Genomic DNA, 18,621 nt, shown 5'->3' on the forward strand with positions numbered 1-18,621 from the left:
GATGGAGGTGGCATTCGGATCAACAAGCAATGTCCGAACCGGCGCCGTGGTTGGTTTTATCGGGAGGCGATGGTACGTTGTTCCCGATAAAGTTGAGCCGAAATGGTGGCTAAAAAGAGTTTGGTGGATTCGTGGTTGAGAAAGTCGGTCTATGGTATCACATCACAATTCACTTGATTTCCGAAAGCGAACGACTGCGATCACAGAGACTACCACAAGCAGAGAAGAGGGTGTGGAAGATGATTGTTTGAGATCGGACGGGCCGGGGGGGTGGTGGGAGGGGAGGAGGGGAAGTTTGGGTTGCGAAGAGCGGAGAACAAATTTGAGGGGGAGAAAGTCCGAGTGTTGCTGAAGAGAAGCGGAACCCGGATGGTATCGGATTTATAGCTGAACAAGGCCCCTTACTCAGACGGTCATATGAGAACAGACACCGAAGGTTGCAAAGAGTTAGGGAGATAGGCGGAGAGAAGGTTTCTCGAGAAGGCAAGACGAAGGATACGTATGCTGGAAGCAACTGTACAAATGGTGGTGGAAATAGTTGCGAGAGAGGGAAAGAGGGAGAGAGAGAGAGAACGGAATGGGAGGGAGGGGGAAAAGGGTAGGTAGTGAATGTAAGTAGGTAGTAATGTAGTAAGTAGCAACGAGGAGGAGAGGAGAAGAGGGTAAAAGCGCTTGGGACCGAACGGTAAGACGAACACCCCAGTAATAATCGGTATAGTAGTAGGTAGGGTGGATATGGATGGTGAGAGGGTGAGGATCCGAAGGACTTTGACTAAGTCCAACAACCGTCCAAAGAGATTAAGAAGGCTTTTTGAACTCGGAGGATTTGTGGAAAGAATGTGATAGTTATTAATAAAAGAAGAGAAAGGGGCCACATGGGAAAAGACGTGGTGACGTGCAATAATAACGGTTGGTTGAGTGATAAAAAAGAATAATATTCTAAAATTCGGTTTGAGAAAATTGGAGAGAGAAAGAGAGAACAATAATAATAATAATAATAATATTTTAAAACTAAATCCGCAAATGTGAAGGTATGGAGACAAAACCTTCCAGAAACTTATTTTGCCCACTGTCCCTTTCACTGATTTCCGTAAAGTTCAATTCCGCTGGTCTGTGTGTATGTGTGCGTGTGCGCGCGTCCTCTCTGTGGTATTCTCTCTCTTCTTTTTACTTCCTTTCCACCCTTTTTTTCCCTCAAAATAAATGTTGTTTGGGTCGGTTTCCGAGATGATTTTCTGGATTGGATTTCAAACAGAGGAAAGACCCAGGAATCAGTGGGGAGGTTGTGAGGGGAGGAGTGGATCCGGTCTGGTTACTGGGTAATGTCCGGTGTGGTATTACCAAGGTACAGTACCTGAGCTGGGTAACGCCTCGAAGTGCCGTTATCTTACCGGTACTGTATCATACCAATTGCACTCAACTGGACTTGACTGGTACTATCTATATGTGTCCAGTGCAATAAGTAGAGTAAGGTAGGTGGTTAGATCAGGGAGACGAAGTTAAACCAGATCTCTTACCTCTCCCTCGGGTCCCGATATCTGTTTCTAGAAAGAGAAAGAGAAAGCGTGATAGCAGAGAGAAGAAGATTCACACTGGGAGGCAGTTCCCAGATCCCCCCTTCCCCCAATCTTAGAATGAGGTCTGAATATCCGTATATCCATTAGCGCAGAGGCAAAGCTGACAACTGCCATATTAAGCACAATCTAGCGTTGGTAGTCGTCGGAGTTATCTGAATCAATTTAACAGTTTATTCGGTATGTTGATTTTTTTTTTGGCGTGCGTTGGGGTTCAGGTGGTGCCCCGCCCCTCCGTTTCTCTCCATGCGCCTATCGCTTCAATACCGTGTCAGTCTATACGGCAGAACTATTCCAGATTTGTGGATGCCACCATTCATTCATTCCCCTCTTAATCTCCCGATTCTTCAAGCACTGGACGATAGATGATCTACGTCATTCCCGAGCCCCAGGGGCTGGAGCCTTCGCGATTCGTGTTTAATGCAGGCGATCGAAAGTCGACGTTAATTGACTTCGATATACCCTAACTTGCACACCCAGATTACCTCCCCCGAAGACACTATCTGCGCCGTCAGGTTCAGCCACGATCTGGGTGTTTATCTTCCAGAGGCGCGGTAAATCAGGCATCCATACAGCCGGAAAGTCAAGTAGACATGCGCAAAGTCTATTGCTGTTAGATCGCGAGCAGGTTGCTCTCGAACGTGTTTACCTTAATCGCTACCGACCTCGGGAATCAAAGGTAGCCCACAAGCTAGCTGCCACATGCCGCATGGTAGGAGGTAACTACCATTAGTGGTAGCAGTCGTAGTAAGGGTAAACTAACTAACTAACTAACTACCCTAGCAATACTAACTTTACCAAGCAAATGGGTTGAGGGCCGAAGCAGCATCCTACTCCGGCGACCTAATTGACCTCCATCGGTGGACTCCCTGCATACTAGGTCAATGGAGCTTGTAGAGATCCTCCCCCAGCCCATGGCAATTCAGGCTAGGATTTACATCAAGCCGGTGCGCATCAACGCTGCGGAAAGCGATAGAACATACGAGATTGGGAGGATCGCATTCGGCGTGGGAAACCCGATCCGATCCTATCCCAGGCCTGGACTAGGGCAGGGCAGTGGACACCCGCCGTCTAAACAGCCGCATGGGTTTTCCCAGGAAACTGAGGAAAGAGAATAGATATCTAGAAATATCTTCATCACTTACTTACTGCTCCCCCATGCACCCCCCTCCACCTCTCCCCTCAGAGGCCCTATTCCCAACCTCCGTTCTTGCCCGTTAATGGTGGGGACCGGCGCTGACACTCAAAGTGAGTGTCAAAAGGGAAGAAAATGTTGTGCTACTGCCTTAGTAGGCATTCGGCCAGACCGTAAAGGCCTATCGATCTGCAATCATCATCTTACAGAGTAAGAGCCGTGGCCATGATGGTACGAGCGCAATTATATGATCAGATGTGTGTGTGTAATACGAAGGCTTCCCTAGCGTTCCAGAAGAATTTTGTTTGTTGTCTATGATCTTGAAGGGAGCATATCGAATCGGAGGCGCCTACGGTACGATGAGTCTCACAATCTACATCCACTATGAGCAGAATGACTCGTGGCGAGTCCAATGATTCCAAAAGGGTGGTAGTAAGTAGCCTCAGGGCTGTAGACATGGAGGGCAAAAAGGTACCGCGTTAATTGGTCGGCATCTCAGGCCACTGCAGTGGAGGAACGAGTCTGTATAGAGGGAGTCGGTAAGGCAGGTGGATTAACACCCAATTGCAGGGTGCCTTGATCAAGTGAAACGTCCGACCTCGCCTAGAATGGAGTCGGATCTGGACCGGGAGCTTAATTCTGTCGTGCACGGGGTCAAACATTGAACCATATTCTAGCTAAACCGTATCCTGCGGATAGACCATTAGACGATGGCTTATGACACAATGCTTCGACCCTAGAAAGCACAGACATGTGGTGGTATCGTACTCGCCTATTTCTGCAGCCAGCCCTTTCAAAAAAGTATGCCGCAACGCAATCTAAGCCCTGCGTGTCCTCCTGACGCTGATGAATGCAAACGTTGATATTCCACCACCTTTCCTTCCCTCATGGGGTTGACTCTCTGATACTGTAATATAACTGTGTATTGAGGCTCGGGGTGGATTGTATAAGGATTGTAAGTGTGTTTAGACTTTTCAACGGCCTGGATTGCTTGGAGTGCAAACCCGCCAATCAGCGACATGAGAAAGAGGGCTCTCCGGTCACATCGGACGGATCTCCCCAGTAGCTTATTACATAAAGCGCACGTATTGTGATAGGAGAGGTATTGGATATGACATTACGGGAGGTAGGCACTAGACAGACCCAGTTTGGTTAGTCCCCGCGGCGGTACTTTTTTAGTAAGAGGGAAGAGAACATAGTAACGAAAGGTACCTAGTACATACATCGATGTTCCTACCTGGCTAGACTGAGATGAGTCGTCGACGGACACGCTCATGAATGGTTCAGACCCAACGATCTAAACTAATGGAACCTGAACTAACGAACATTGGCAATGTTTTCTCATCTAGCGAGCAGACGCATTACGTCACAGTCCGTGCTGCGTGCCGTACCCGCCCTCTTGTCTCGATAAGGCCGAAGCATCAAGTGGTTCGTTCGTTCTTTTCCGCTCCAGCTGACGGAAGCGAGAAAGGGGAAGAAGAAAAGGAAATGATGCTCGGAGAAACCCAAGAAGTGTATCGCTTAGTGTAATCACAATCTATTACAACAATTGATATCATTTGCTGGGTAATTGGCCCGGTTCAAGGGGAGCGATGACTGACCCAGTCGGTCAGACCAATGAGGGCCTATCAGGGCATGTCTCCGCTAAGGGCGGGAGAGTCCCCGGATTACATCATATGCCATCTTAGTTCTTAGTAAAGAAACCGAGTGCATTCTAAGTAGTCGAATTAATCGCACTAACTAACTATCGCCTTCACCAATTGTTATGCCTATGGGCATGGCATATTGAGGGATGAATTGGCTGATCCACTATGACGTTTAATCCTCGGCCCTAGGCAATGTACTGTACATACATACCTACCTAGTAGTATCGCCATCCTTTTACCTGACGAGCTTAGGCTCTATAGAGTACCATTACCGAAAGTACCGTCGTAGGTTCATTGCGATCCTATTGCGCTAGCTCTGGTCTACTACATAGTACTCGACATGCAAATCATTCATCCGGCTCCTCCGGGGGCGAGATTCGCGGCTTCTGTATAGAGGTCTCGGATAGTCAGATATCCTCGAGCAGCAATTGGACCAGGGCCCTGATCCTTTCGAAGCGCCTTTGTCGAGTAATGTGGGAGTGATATATGACTGCTCGCACAATCTGGGGTACTAGATTTGTCGGACGGAAATCCTCAGTTTCAAACTCGCAGATACCCCTGTCATACCACTCGGATCATATCCCTGAGGGATCGCATCACATTTCAGCTAGGATCGACCGTTGGGACGACTGCTTCTTATGCACTGTAGATAACTAACTCATCGAGTTATGCGCCGTCTGGTAACTCTCGCCGTGGGAATGCAAGTGTTCCCTGGAAGCCGGATGGCACTGTGATATATACCTCCCCCCTACCGGCAATGAGAGATGGCAGTCGAGTTTGATGGAATTTTGAATCCACACCACCATGCGAACTGCACCAACAACAACCGAACAGATAACACGCTTCTTTCCCAAGTCTCATCAGAACGACATATCGAGCGACGAATCACCTCACTTGCCTCGAGACGACACGCAATGAAATGTGTCGACCGTCCCTGTCGCCGCCGGGATAGGTGTACGGCATGTAAATACCTTGGAAGTAGCAGTAAGGTATATCCGCTGACCGGTACACAGGGCTAGGTTCTCCTTTGTTACTGGCTCCCTGCCCTACTGGAAGCCTTAAGCACCCCATCAGTCGAGGTGCAGCGGGTTCTTGGAGGCTTGGCCGGATTGGGCGTTTGTCTGGCGATGTCCCATGGAAGTTATTACTATAGTTTGTCCTAGACGGTAGTGTACCGCACTCTCTCTCGTGGTATGTATGTATGTATGTATGTATGTAGTAGTATGGAAACTGCATATCCTCTTTTGTTTTAAGGTACGGATCTCGAGTGAGACGAGACGGAAATCTCGAGACAAGCAGGAGGAGGGTGGGGAGAGAAACGGTTCGCCCACACTACCTACCACACACACCACACCATACCACACTAGACATCCACCCGCAGTCTCCTGCAGTGCGACCGAATACCTACTTACAGACACACACAGATCCACACACACAACATCCACCACACCTGCATCCATATCCCAAATACATCAACATGAATAATGAATAATCCTGCACGCCGTTCAATCCCAAGCGAGCGACAAGAAACTGAGGCGAGGACTGCCGGCACACCCGCGGGGCCATATCATTGGCTGAAGAAAGAGCCGTATGGAACTCATTCTCCGTGATTTAATATATGGAGTATGACAGTGAATCATACCTTCTTGGCCGAGCAATGATCAGATCCAGATCCCCACTCAGTGGGCTGTCGTAAAGGGGTTAGCGAAACTTATTTTTGTTTTATCGCTTTGCAATCCGCATATATTCTCCGAGCCCAAAGAAGGACGTCTGTGGCCCTACACTCTACAGTAAGAAGTGTGGCACCGTGAACAGTGCCACATCAAGCATCCACACCATATTCATGGCATTGCTCTTTTCCTCGCTTCTCACCGCACCGGAAAAGAAAAGGAGAAGGCAAAAGGGAAAAAAAAAGTAAAAGTACACTACGTCGGACAAAAAGGTACCTTTTTCTTTTTGCTCTCTCCTTTTGGAGCCATCGTTCTGGAAACCCGAACTGACTCGAGCAAACTCATTATTGATAATCATATATTTCTAAACATGTGCCCAGACAGGCAGGTAAGCCAGAAAGAGTGAAGCACTCTCGCCACCCCCGGTCGCGCGTCAACCAAAAAAAGAAATATCTATGACTGTCCCAGCGCCGGGAGTTATCAACCGGTTCGTCTGGGCGCATGAGATACATTCGATCATTTGCACCTGTTCCCCTAATATCTGGTTCCATTATGAATATGATCCCTCCGCTGAAGCATGATTGGAGTTGACTAAACACGAACCAACCCGCTGCTGCTGACTGAGCGATAGAATGCTAATTAGTTAGTATTAGCTAACTAGCTAGCTAGCCTTCGCTCTCTGGCCCACGAGATTTGAATTCATTGAGATTATGATCAACCGAGGACAGCCCGTTCACGAATGGTTCTAGTCCACCGTCAACAGATGCATCTGGGACATCAATATTGTCATATCGACAATCTTGTACATTATGTGGGCCGAAAGCCCGTCCCTCCCGCCATCCATGCGTTTCTCGAAGATCTTCACAGCAAGGATACGATAGTATTCAGAATACGATATGAGAGATTCTAATCAATTCATCAACTCATCAATCAGCGGGGCTCTCTTCTTTCATCCCATCCTTACTAACCAACAAACACACCACGCACCCCTTCCTTCTCTCTCATACATCCAAACGTCTCAAACTTCAGCACTCGCGTCCATCCTTCCATCTGGTTAAACCATCCACATTCCACCCCTCCACCCACCTACCTATCCACCATTTATCTCCCCATCCGTCTAGCGCATCTCTCCGAATCTACCGCGTAAGGCTTTGACCTTTCCCGCGATCGAATAGCAATCCCCTGCACTGCCCGCTTCTGCCGTCTCGGACGGCAGAGCAAGCACATCGACTGTCGACTTTTGAAAGGTGGTGTTGTTGCGTGGGGAGGGGGGGGGAGGAAGATCGCGACCAGGGATGCTCATTCATTTTCTGATTCTCCTCCATCGATGTGGCGAGGTACGGCTGAGATACCTCTCATCGCCATCGCCTCCGGACACCGGACAGGGTACTCCCTGAGTAGTAAGTTGTAGCTGTTCGATGCGGCGGGGAAACCCCTCTTCCTACGCAAAAAAAGAAAAAAAAAGTAAAGGGTATACCTAGTATCCACGAAGCACGTCCCTTGGAAGGATTTCCGAACCCGGAAACCTTCTCATCTACCCGTGACTGCCGTATGTACAGTACATACTTATCGCAGCCACCAACAGACCCAACCTGAACTACACAAAACCGACCTCGAAGAATCAAATCGCCATGCGATACACAATACAACCAAATAAAATAGAACAAGACGAGCACGATCAAAAGCAGAAAGAAAAGAAAAGAAAAAAAAACGGATCTGTCTATCTCGATCCCGAATCCCCTGAGACGAAAGACAGATTTATTTAATCCCATGTTTTGTTTTGATTTATTCTATTCGGGACACCCAATTGGTTCATGGTTGTGCTCCCCCAGCACATCCCGGCCGCGCATGTGTATGGGTGTGTGTGTGTGTGTCTGTTTATCATGAGTCGTGTCGTGTAGTGTGTCAGTAGCCCGGTAGCAGTGCGTGGTGACAGGTCTTAGGGACTGGACTAGAATACAAATGCGGGATCTACCCACTAACTGTACAGAATGTGCTGGTGGTGGTGGCTGCCGGTCTTTCTCCCCCCCGCTCGCCTTCCTCAGGCTACGAACGGAGATGCCTAATGCTATCTAGTCTTGGATTTGCTTTCTTTTTCTTTTGAGGACTTGAGTTGAGTATCATCGGATGGAACTCTATGGGGATTGCGCCCGGGGGGCGAGAGGGGGGAGAAGGGTAGGGAGGGAGGGAGGGAGGGAGAGAGGGAGGGATTATCTTTGCCCGATAGAAAAGGGTGGTTGAAAGAATCCGTCCCCGATAATCCTAGAAGAATGAGGGGAGGGGGGCGATACATCCCCTCTCCGCGGAGAAGGTGTCGCCTACGGGGATAGAATGAGTTCGAATGAATTGTAGGAGGGGTTTGTGTTGCCTTTGCTTTACAGTATACAGAGGAAAGAAGAAGAAGAAGAGGCGACAAGCTATCCTCGAGTCATGGTTGCGAAGAGAGAGCATTAGTCAATAGTAAAGTCGCAAGCAAAAGCAGAAGGTCTAGTATGGCCCAGTGGATATTACTGTAGCCCAAGTAAACTAACTACAGTAAGAGGACAATGATTACTAGGTAGCACATGTTCTTGTTCTTTTCTTGACTTTACTCCACCACCCAGGAGCTACTTATCCCCTTGGGGCAACAGTCTTTCTTCGCCAGAGCAGTCCGCCAAGAACCTCAGCCCTCCTTTCAAACCTCTAACTAAAGCCTCTAAACCTCACCTTCAAATTCAATTCTCTCAAGGCTGAACAATTCCACTACACTAACCCACCTTTCATCATCAATATCATCATAGAAACCCCACATTCCCGCCAATTCAAATATTAGTAAAAATGAAGTAGATCAAATCACATCAAACCAACTTTACTCAGCACCCACCCCACAAAACAACATGTATTTATTTCCCACTGTGGCGTCAGATAGTACACCGAAACTAGTGTCACTGTCCCTGGGGGGAGAGAAAAACAAACCTTGAAACAAATTCGGTATTCCATTTCCTGCTCGGTCGGGCGCGCGCGCGCGCCCTGTCTTTCTTTGTACTATGTAATCTGCTTGTTGCATGTCTCATTTGCGTGTCAACCTCCCCCCCCCTCCTCCCTTGCGTAGAATCAATATGGAAGGTTCTTTGATGATTAGTATTATTATATAGCTAGCTACACGAAGTATGTGGTGTCTTCAACTGAGACAAAAGAGGTTGTGATGGTATATGCTAAGTAGAACCACCGACCAACTCGAAATCCTATCCAGTGATAGATACATAGTAAACGGGGAGCTTCCCCCAATCGCCCGTCCACACCACAGATCACAGCCCACACAGCCCACAGCGTCGTACCAAAGTGTCGGGTCCAGCGCGGGGCGGATTGTGGCTTCCCCCTTTAAAACATACAGTACGTATGTACATACTTACATTAAATATATTCCGTCTAGTTTGTGGAGAAGTTCGGTAATGTAAATTACTACTCCTGTACCCTACGGACCTTGTTTCCGTGTCTTTTGATAAGCAGGTATACAACAACGGTGGTGGTGGTGATGGTGGTGTTCCAATGCTACTGCGTGGATACACACACTGCACTACCATAGTTTGCCTTTCGATTATACAGTGTGAAGCGAATGTAAGTTCGAATAATACCACCCACCCACCCACACAGAGAGATTTACAATACATTCCTCGTAAGTGGTAGGTAAATCGACCCATGGAAACGATCTTAAGTTCCATGTTCAGCACGCAATCTAGCTAGGTACATAGATCTCGTCCCTGAGTGGGCGAGATCGCTGGAAAAGGATACCGAAGGTCTGGCTGTCCATTTTCAAAACCAGGCGATATCCCTGGATTGAGTGATAAGGGGGGTAGTAACCATCAGACTTTAATTATAACCTCTAGTAGGTAGGTACACAGGCTGCTTAATACAGTCCTGCCTATCGTGTCCACCCCAAAGAAGGAGGACCTAGAAACTAAGCTCATCTCCCAGCAGGAGCACAAAGCAAATAGATAGCTCCAGCTCCAGCACAGCACAGTTCCATCGAAACTTCCTCTAAATCCAAGGGAGCACAGACGGTCACGACCCACGGGATGCATACACTTAACGAAGTAGTCTGGGGGCAGGTGACAAGCGTACCTAAGAAGTAAGTAAGTAAGTAACTGACCCTCCTCCCGTAGTAGCAACACCATGACCATAGTCCACAGTCTCAAACCTAAAGACCCATATGCCGGGCTTGCCGATACGGGCTGCATCTTGTGCGTATGTGGTAAGTCATGGAAATAGAACTAGCCTAGAGCTGGGCTGAGCTGCGTTAGCTGTTGGACACGGGGAGTGCATGCTTTCATCACGGAGAAGGGACACGGGGGGGGGGTTAGGGGAGATTCTCACTCGAAGAGAGCCCCGGGGGGTACCTTTATGGCTTGGTTTCACAAGTAAGGCTGGCTGGTTGGGTTGGTGGCTGGCTAGGACTCCTACTCGATTGAAGGTACATATCCATCTCTTGAGAACTCCCCCCATGATCGTGACCAGACCCAGTATAGATAGATAGAAGTTCGTTCTTATAGGCCGTCATTCCATCAATAGTGGAGCATACCAACGAGTCGTGCAGAAGCTGAACCTTCATGCATGAAGAAGACGAAAAAAAAAGGAGTAATCACCGTGTCATCCATCCATCCATCCTTAACAACCACAAACAAAGCATTTAGGATTTAGATTCCGAGCCGCCCCTCGGGTTCAACCTCAACCCACTTCCAACCCCGTGATACATACACAGAGAAGAAAAAGGAAGGAGCCAGCTCTACCCGTGTCAATCAACCGTAAGGTATCGTACATGTAGGGAACAAACGGAAGCCTCGGTTCGCTACCTTATCATCAGCAACGATATAAAGTTCACCGAACATTGGAACAATCGAAGATAACTATCATGGGGTCACGGGGGCTCTAAATTGTGTTTTACATAGTATGCGCGAGTTACACTTTCTAAGGTCCGAGGTCTGAGATTTGCCATAGTCTAGGTGAATCGGTTCCGGGGCCGGTCGGAGTCTTATCGTGAGGTCACCATTGATGAGTACCACTGTATGTTTCCTTTCTATGTTGGCGGGGAAGGTTGAGTTTCGATGGGGAACACGGGCATGGGCACTCTCCCCGGGTTAGGTAGGAGTTCAACTGTATGCCCTTGTTCCTTCTTGTGCCATGGTTTAGAGTTAGGATCGGCGGTACCAAGTGCTGAATCGGATGGGGAGGGATCCCCCCGGACAATGAGTGATGATGAGGACTGCTACCTATTTAGGTAGGTAGGCCTGCTTTCAAAGGTTTGTAAGGTAGGCTGGATATCTGAGGTAGTAGAGGAAGTAGATGATGCAGGGCAGCGCAGTGAGCTTCAAGCTGGCTGTTTCGCGCTGGTAGATTTGGACACAGTCATTGATGCAAGACCCTCGGTCGATTTAGGCAAATCGGTTTACATCATGAGCATCGGCAAGTATAACACATATGTAATTATCTATGAGCCGTTGGGCCATTGTCAATTATGTTCTCCTGACAGGTATGTCCCACTAGCAAACCCCATGATTCTAAGACCTGCTTATCTCATGGAACACATACACTCCACATACTGGCGCACCACTGCTCAGTGGTCACCTCACCCCAAGGTAGAAAGCGAAACACTAGCAACAAACAAAAAAAATCAATCAAAGCCGCAGAAACTCCTGGGCGCCGCCCAATGTAGACAGTACGACAGCAGGAGACACAAATGTAAAGCATGTGAGTGTCTGCGCCTCTACATGCGCAGATAGAAAGCAACGTCGAGCTGGAGCATGCAATAGAGACTCGGGTAGTGCCATTTCCTGGAGAGACATGCACCACCGCTTCGGGTATGTATTTAGAAGATCAATTTGCAAAAGCATCCAGACACAAACGGCAAAGGAGGAAGAAAACACGCATTGAATGGGTATCCTGCGTTGCTCATCGAACCAGAGGCGTGAAAGAAAGTATTCCGTGGAGCAACAGTAGCTCACGATCAAGATCTGGGCCCGGCAATCAAGGGGCTGCAACGGCCGATCGCGATCGAGTCAACGGGCTGGACGAGAGACCTGAGAGACCTGAGAAGCCTGGGTCCTCAAGCTCAGGCAAGAGGGTGTTGGGAAGATCATGGCCATCACACCATGTCAGATCAGTGCATGATGACGAGTGAGAATCCATCAATCCAAGGCCCGCTGGACCCCGTGATTCCGGCAATCTTGTATCCCAAAGGAGGGATCAAAGTGTGTCTAGAGCCACTTGTTAGTGTTAAGGCCAGGCATAGAACCAGATAAACACCACACTGGGTTACTTCTTACCCTGAACCTCCCTGAGCATTTCCAAACATGCCAGATTTCCTCCCTTGGCTGGTCAAGATCTCAATAGCATCAATCCAGTGACCGGCTCGAATATAGAAACCAAGTAGAATCTCCCCCCTTCGGGTATCTAGTTCGTTTATTAGCAATTGCTCGACAGCGGACGACGGAATATAACATACCGAGCACGAAATCGTCACCGCCAGGCTTGCCATCTCGGTTACCGAAGAGCTGGCTCGTAGCATCCTCATAGAAGAATTCCAATCCATTGACTGCGTCGCCGTGATAGATCCGGACCGATATCAGGAGCTTGGTCGAGATGAACGCACAATCCAACAGCACCTGCTCCGGTTGACTTCCCTCCAACTGAGAAAGTCCCAGTTGTCTACCCTTATAGCCGGTGTGGCTTTTGGGGAGTTTCACCAAGGATAATTTCGACTTCAAGGAGCTGATTGAATCCACGGTGTGACTGCCGAGAGCTCCAGAGTAAACAATCATTTTGACGCCCTTCTTCTTCTCTTTGTCGTTGCCGAAGACACGTTGACGCATTTCACTTTCCGTTACGATGACCTGCCTTGGGAGTCCGTTGCTGCTCGACTCACTATTCATGTACTCGATGAAATTGTGGCAAACGTTGTCACCTTCAGCATAGAGTTCGATGAATGCGATTCCTGATGGGGCCGTGAGAACGATTTTGCCGTTCTCGACGGGCCAGACCTGAAGACTGTCGTCGGAACCTATAGGGGCATCGCCGGGAAGCCGGAAACAGGGGTGAAAGCGGAAACGCAGAACGTCAAGTCGATGCCAGCCACATTCGTCCTGGGGTAAGCACAGTTTAAGGCCTTGTGTCTTCGTGCGGGTAGAAAATGGCTCGCGCGTGAGGAAGGACCGATTCAGACGGACATAATCCCGGAGCATAATCCCGGATTCTTGATGTGGACACCCGAAAAGGTGACCTACCTCATGAAGATGAGCTCCAATACCGATATTAGCAGCTTCCCAGCTGGATCCAGCCTCCCCACAGTCATTAGCTACAAATTCAGTATTAGTCCTGGTGCAATCAGAGAAGCAGTCCACAACCTCCTCCATGTTGGAGGGGTAGCTGTGTAGGCTATGGGAGCCAAAAATCGCTAGCTTGAGATCTCCAGAATCCGAGCCCAGGGCGGCATGACCAGTAATCACTTGAGAGCCAGTGTCCCAGTGTGAGTCCAGAAGCAACACGGAGACATACTGTTTCTGGCCCGGTTGAAGGTGAAAGTAGTCCTTCACGGCATCTCTCGCGATCCGAAACAGCTCATCCTTCTGGGTGGCGGAGCCATTCTGCTGCGCGATATCGAGATCTCGAAGTTCGGCGACCGTTTTGTCGGTCCGCACCACGTGGATTTTCGCCTCGTTTCGCATTTGGCGGGTCGTAGCGTCACGCCGGCTTGAGGTACCCATCTGCCACTCGTCTTCAAGTCGGAAGCAGCGCCGTCCAAGATTGTTGCGGTACATCTGCTCCCCAGTAAAGGCCTGCCACAGGTATGCCGCCATTCGATACTTTTGAATAGCGGTTTCGAGGCCACTCCCTTCCCGCTGTTGCTTCTCTGGAGGGGTATCAAAAGTACCATCCGAGTCCTTGCCGAGCAGGATCACTAGTTGTAGAGGCGGGGCATTGACCAGGGGGAGATAGTTGATGCAGATCCAGGACGAATGTACCGACTGATGAGCGCTACCTGACGAGTGTTTGCTCGACATGAATTCGAAGCGCAGTCGGTTGGGGCCTGGGACCAGATGGACCAAAGTCTTGAAGTGCGAAGACGTGACCGGCCACGATGTTGACGGGAAGCTATCCTGGTGATGGTAGACCGTGACGGTTCCGTCCAGCGGATGTTGTCGCGGATCCCCAATTTGGCCGTAAACAAGCAATACTTTATGGTGCACCTACGCAGAGTTCCCAAAGAGGTCAGTTCTTGAAATCCACTAACATTCGCCCAGAGATCCAATCACTTACCCAAGCGTTATCGGAGACAGAGATAATGCGGGGAGCGTAGGGAGAAGAAGGAGTGGGCGACCGTCCTACTCCATTCACCGACATAGTACTACCAAACTAGCACACGAACCAGACCATCAGCAAGTGCATTGGCTGCCAGCAGAGATGACATCACATACATAGGCGCTATTTCGCTGAGATGAGCTCGTGAGGGGGCCAGGCCGTTGATGCGGCACGGAAAGGGGCGAAACTGCGCTATTGGGTGTGCTTTGACTTTCACTCAGCGAGGGAAGGTTGGGAGCAGACAAGGTAGGCTTGATCGAGGAAGGTGGGGTGAGAGAGCTGGACGAAGCGGTTTCCAGGGTGGATGACGATTGCCCCGAAGTCACATCGCCGTTCGACTGAGATTCATTGGACTTGGTCTCCGGCGACTTGCTGGTAGTGAAACTAGCCTTCGAGCGTCGACGCAGCGTCTTGAATAACGGCATGATGAACGATCTCTTTCGGTCTGATTTTGGTGGAGGATCTCAGACGAGGGTAGGTGGTGAGGAAGTAAGTATACTGGGAAGGGAAAGAGAGGCTGAGCGCGCGCTGGCCGGTGTGTTCTGCTTGTCTTGAAGGGTATTCGTTCCTCTTGCGATCACCTGGTGGAAGTTGTGAACTTGGGCAGGGATAAACGAATGACTATCGATTTCCAAGCTGGTGTGTTGTCGTCAAACTGTGTATAACTTTTTATTTTTCGGCGTGGGTTGACACGCTGCTGCTCTGCGCTGTTGGGGGTTGGTCCCGATGGCAAGCTAGGAAAAAGCAACCGTTTGCGGTTGCGATTGACGAACGAATGGAATCGACACCCCGCATCCACTGGAATTTCTGGAAGGTTAATGGCACTTCACAGATTGACAGTCGGTAGGAAAAGGTATTAATTGGAACAAGCGAGAGACAAGAAAGAAGGAAAGAAAAGGAAACGAGAGAAGAAGGCCGGGGCGACCAACAATTGGGGGGGGGGTTGTCAGCTAGGATGAAATCATTAGCCAAGTTGAAGGCGGGGAGGGGAAAAGATGAGAGAAGGTGAGAAAAAGAGGGAAAACTAGGAACAAGAGACAGGCAGAGAGGTTGGCTTGACCAAGGAAGGAGGGACTTTTGGTGTAAAGGAGGAACCAACAGGAAAATAATAATAATATCAAACTGAATAATAATGTGGAACAAATAAGAAAGGGAAAAAGGAAAAGGGTAAGAAAAGGGAAAATTGGGCGATAATCAACGAATGGTGGTAGACTAAAACCTCCCAGGAGTAAACTAATACTGAGTGATGTACTTGCTGCTGCTATTGCTGCTGTTAGCTGCCAGCTATCTATCTTCTGGGGGGGGGGTTTTGGCTTAGGTGGGAAAAGGAAAAAAGAGAAAGAGAGAGAAGTGCTCCAGTAAGACTTTGTTAAATTGTTTGAATAATAGTCTGGAAAGCCAGCCGGAATGGAGTCGATTAGTGCCTGGACTAAGAGAAAGAGCCATTGTGCTATGTCATTGGTATGTGAGACACGCAAAATAAGAACTGCAACGGCCAATCTCTTACCTTGTTATCTGAATCGGTCCCGGTCAGAGCCAGACCCCATTCCCATTCCGTTACCACGGCTAAAAGCTTGTTCAGCTTTGGTTTGAACTCGCTGTCTCTGTTTGTTTCACCTCGATAGTTGTGGTATATTGCCGTTTGTTCTGACTTTCTCCCTCGAATGCGGATGCGGATGAAGGATGGAAGAGAATCACAGGCACAGACAGACCCTTGTGTTCTGGTTCTGGTGGTCCCTAGATGCAGGCAGACAGGGCAGATAACGATCAAAACCTAAACCAACAACCCCTCATGGCGCCGACATACAACAATGGGTTAAATGGACAAAAGACCGATAATCCGGATAAAAAAAAAGGAGAACAATCAACCATCCAAAATAGCAGTAATAATCAGAATCCAACTGCTGCCATCGGCGATTAAGGTGGGGGGAAAGGGAGGGCGCCACAGCCAAGCTGCAGCCGGAGGGGGACTCGTTGCGAATAGACAAGGGTGTGTTACGTAGGCCAGATGCCACTGGCCAACAGGGGCCAGAAGATGAGGAAGAAAGGTGGTCGAGATAGCAGTCTAGTCTCTGATTCTTTACCACACTCTTCCTAGTTTCACCGTCTCACCATCCCGGCCCGGTGGAGCCTAGCCAGACGATCGTCTGCTATATTTGTCTTCGCATCTGCTACAGTTCCGCCGCAGCAAAGCCGACTGCTACAATATCGTACCCGTTCTGACAATTGCTCATTCAACAGAGAGCGACCAGCTTAGGTACTCTGCAGTATGTACAGTATTGGCTTCGGCATGATTCTGGGATGATTAGTCAATTTGGAAAAGCCGTGATGCGCAGAGCAGCAGCAGCAGCAGCAGCAGCAGCCTAATCGCAGGGATCTTGGATCTTTCTTTCTGGTGTGGTACGTACCACGCCGGTGCCGGCAGGCAGAACAGTTAAAGTGCCACGGCACTCGGTGGTGATGGTGGTGGTTGATATGTCTTGGCTGCGGTTCAGCGCAGTGCGCACATATCTTTCGGCTTCTGAACCCCTCTCCGTCTTGATGCAGCAACAATAATACTTAGTCCATGAAGACAATCAGGATGTTATCAGCAGGCAATCTGCAGAGGAAAGGGAGGGGGAAGTTCTGAATCCCTTCCCCTTTCCCCTCGGCCCTCTCTCAAGCTATTAAATACCTCAATAAGGGTCATGGCCAGCCCAGCTAAGAGAGGGCACCAACATTGTCTGTCGAAGTTGTTTCCCCCTATCTTATTCCCCTGGTTTCCTCCCCACTCATCCAAGGGCTACTAACTAACCGTTCGCTAGTCTTACCGGTCTCGACAGGTTTGTCCCACTCACTGCCCGAGTCCCTAGATAAACCCCAAAGTCAATCCCTCTCGGTCGTGACTCGTAAGGCTGCTTTGCTGCTCGCTTGGGTCTACTCGTCTCATACAGCATCTTGGGGCCAAGGGAATGGCGTCTGCCGGTAAGAGGGAGCTTGGCGCCAGGTGCGCCCCCAGCTCCAGCCTCCAGCTTCTAGCCTCGAGACTAGACTAGATTCATCGCAGAACCTGGATCTGGCCCTGCTACGGAGTAGGAAAATCCTTATCTATCACGGCGGAAGAAACAATGGCGCTGAGCAAGTCGCCCCATCTTCTGCTATCAGCACGATCTTCGGCTGCCATTGTATGCGGCTGTGAAATCGACTTGTTCTCTGCCAATAGATAATTTTTGCCTGACAATGATACTCATACTCAAGTTGACAGCTGAACGAAAAAAGGCGCATTGATCACACGGTTCATGAAGCTGAGATATTGATGGATGTTTCAAGCCCGGCGTTGTGCTGCCCGCAAAATCAGATATTCCGGGCTAGGTCCACGTCATGCCTCGCTGCGTTCCTTGTTTCTCTCCATCATGATCCCTGGAGCAGTTGGGCCCCGTATTTCCTTCTCCTCGTCTGCTTTTCCTCGTAGTCGCGGTCCCATTTGGGTCCCTGGTGTGCTTTCCTGCCGTGAATCTCGACGACTTCATTTGCAGGACAGTTGGATGCCTCTCCACCCACCTTAGTCCTTAGCGTACTGCATCTCCATCGGCCTTACCCTGCTTCATGTCCCGAATTTCCCACCCAGAACATCCACGGCAGATCTCTATTCTGCTATTCTGCACTAGCAGATACATGTTCGGCTGCGGGCACGGGGGGCAACAGTAGAAGCACAATTTCGGGTTCAAGAATAAGCATAAAGAGTTGGAGGAGAATGTTAGGTGTCACTGCGCGGAGTCCTACATGCTGAATATCAAATCCAACTACAGATTCCGGGCAGTGGACCCGTCGGCTCAGGAGCGAGCAGCCGCTGGGATAGATGCTAGATACAAACTCTTCGTGTTTCAGGAGGGCTTGGTCGGGCTTTAGACAGAGATACTGTCGTCTCTTTTACGGACGACCCTTCCGTTGCACCAAGGGGCGGGCAATTAGATCTGTTGGGGAAAAAATGATTGATAGATGACAACTGTCTGAAACCGACCACAGGGCACGGATGGAACCCTGTGCGGGAACCCTGAGGAAGCTGAAGAGCGGAGGCCCGCCGCAGACAGCGTCTAGCCATAGCAACCAGACACCGTTTGTCCTTGTTCTTTGGCATCGATGCATAAGCATCACTCGTCCTTGCAATTTGCCCCGGGTGGCCAGCCCCTAAGTGGAGAGGGCCTGCAGCACGGGATTGACAGCTAGACGTTCGATAGGGAGAATGATGATCCCGGAAGTACTTAGTACTATGTATCTAGGAGTGC

General features: G+C 49.4%; 4 protein-coding genes across 4 annotated transcripts; 2 read left to right on the forward strand and 2 right to left on the reverse strand.

The window, feature by feature from the left end:
- The first annotated feature begins 1,580 nt into the window (after positions 1–1,580).
- Positions 1,581–1,974, forward strand: BO97DRAFT_212651 (uncharacterized protein). The gene is made up of 2 exons (XM_025690587.1): positions 1,581–1,639; positions 1,708–1,974. Exons 1-2 carry the CDS (start codon positions 1,635–1,637, stop codon positions 1,907–1,909), a joined length of 207 nt encoding a protein of 68 aa, XP_025554612.1. The 5' UTR covers positions 1,581–1,634; the 3' UTR covers positions 1,910–1,974.
- Positions 1,975–4,753: 2,779 nt separating this feature from the next.
- On the forward strand, positions 4,754–5,265 carry BO97DRAFT_403446 (uncharacterized protein). The gene has a single exon (XM_025694738.1). The coding sequence runs from the start codon at positions 4,842–4,844 to the stop codon at positions 5,010–5,012; it is 171 nt and encodes a 56-aa protein (XP_025554613.1). The 5' UTR covers positions 4,754–4,841; the 3' UTR covers positions 5,013–5,265.
- Positions 5,266–7,157: 1,892 nt separating this feature from the next.
- Positions 7,158–7,934, reverse strand: BO97DRAFT_212681 (uncharacterized protein). The gene has a single exon (XM_025690588.1). The coding sequence runs from the start codon at positions 7,795–7,797 to the stop codon at positions 7,381–7,383; it is 417 nt and encodes a 138-aa protein (XP_025554614.1). The 5' UTR covers positions 7,798–7,934; the 3' UTR covers positions 7,158–7,380.
- Positions 7,935–12,158: 4,224 nt separating this feature from the next.
- Positions 12,159–14,781, reverse strand: BO97DRAFT_421580 (zinc metalloproteinase family protein; the record flags this gene model as incomplete). Its single annotated transcript, XM_025696729.1, has 5 exons — positions 12,159–12,255; positions 12,325–12,451; positions 12,504–14,244; positions 14,315–14,410; positions 14,473–14,781. 5 exons carry the CDS (start codon positions 14,779–14,781, stop codon positions 12,159–12,161), a joined length of 2,370 nt encoding a protein of 789 aa, XP_025554615.1.
- Between the last annotated feature and the right edge of the window lie 3,840 nt (positions 14,782–18,621).

This window comes from Aspergillus homomorphus, assembly GCF_003184865.1.
Source record: "Aspergillus homomorphus CBS 101889 unplaced genomic scaffold BO97scaffold_5, whole genome shotgun sequence".
Taxonomy (NCBI): Eukaryota; Fungi; Ascomycota; class Eurotiomycetes; order Eurotiales; family Aspergillaceae; genus Aspergillus; species Aspergillus homomorphus.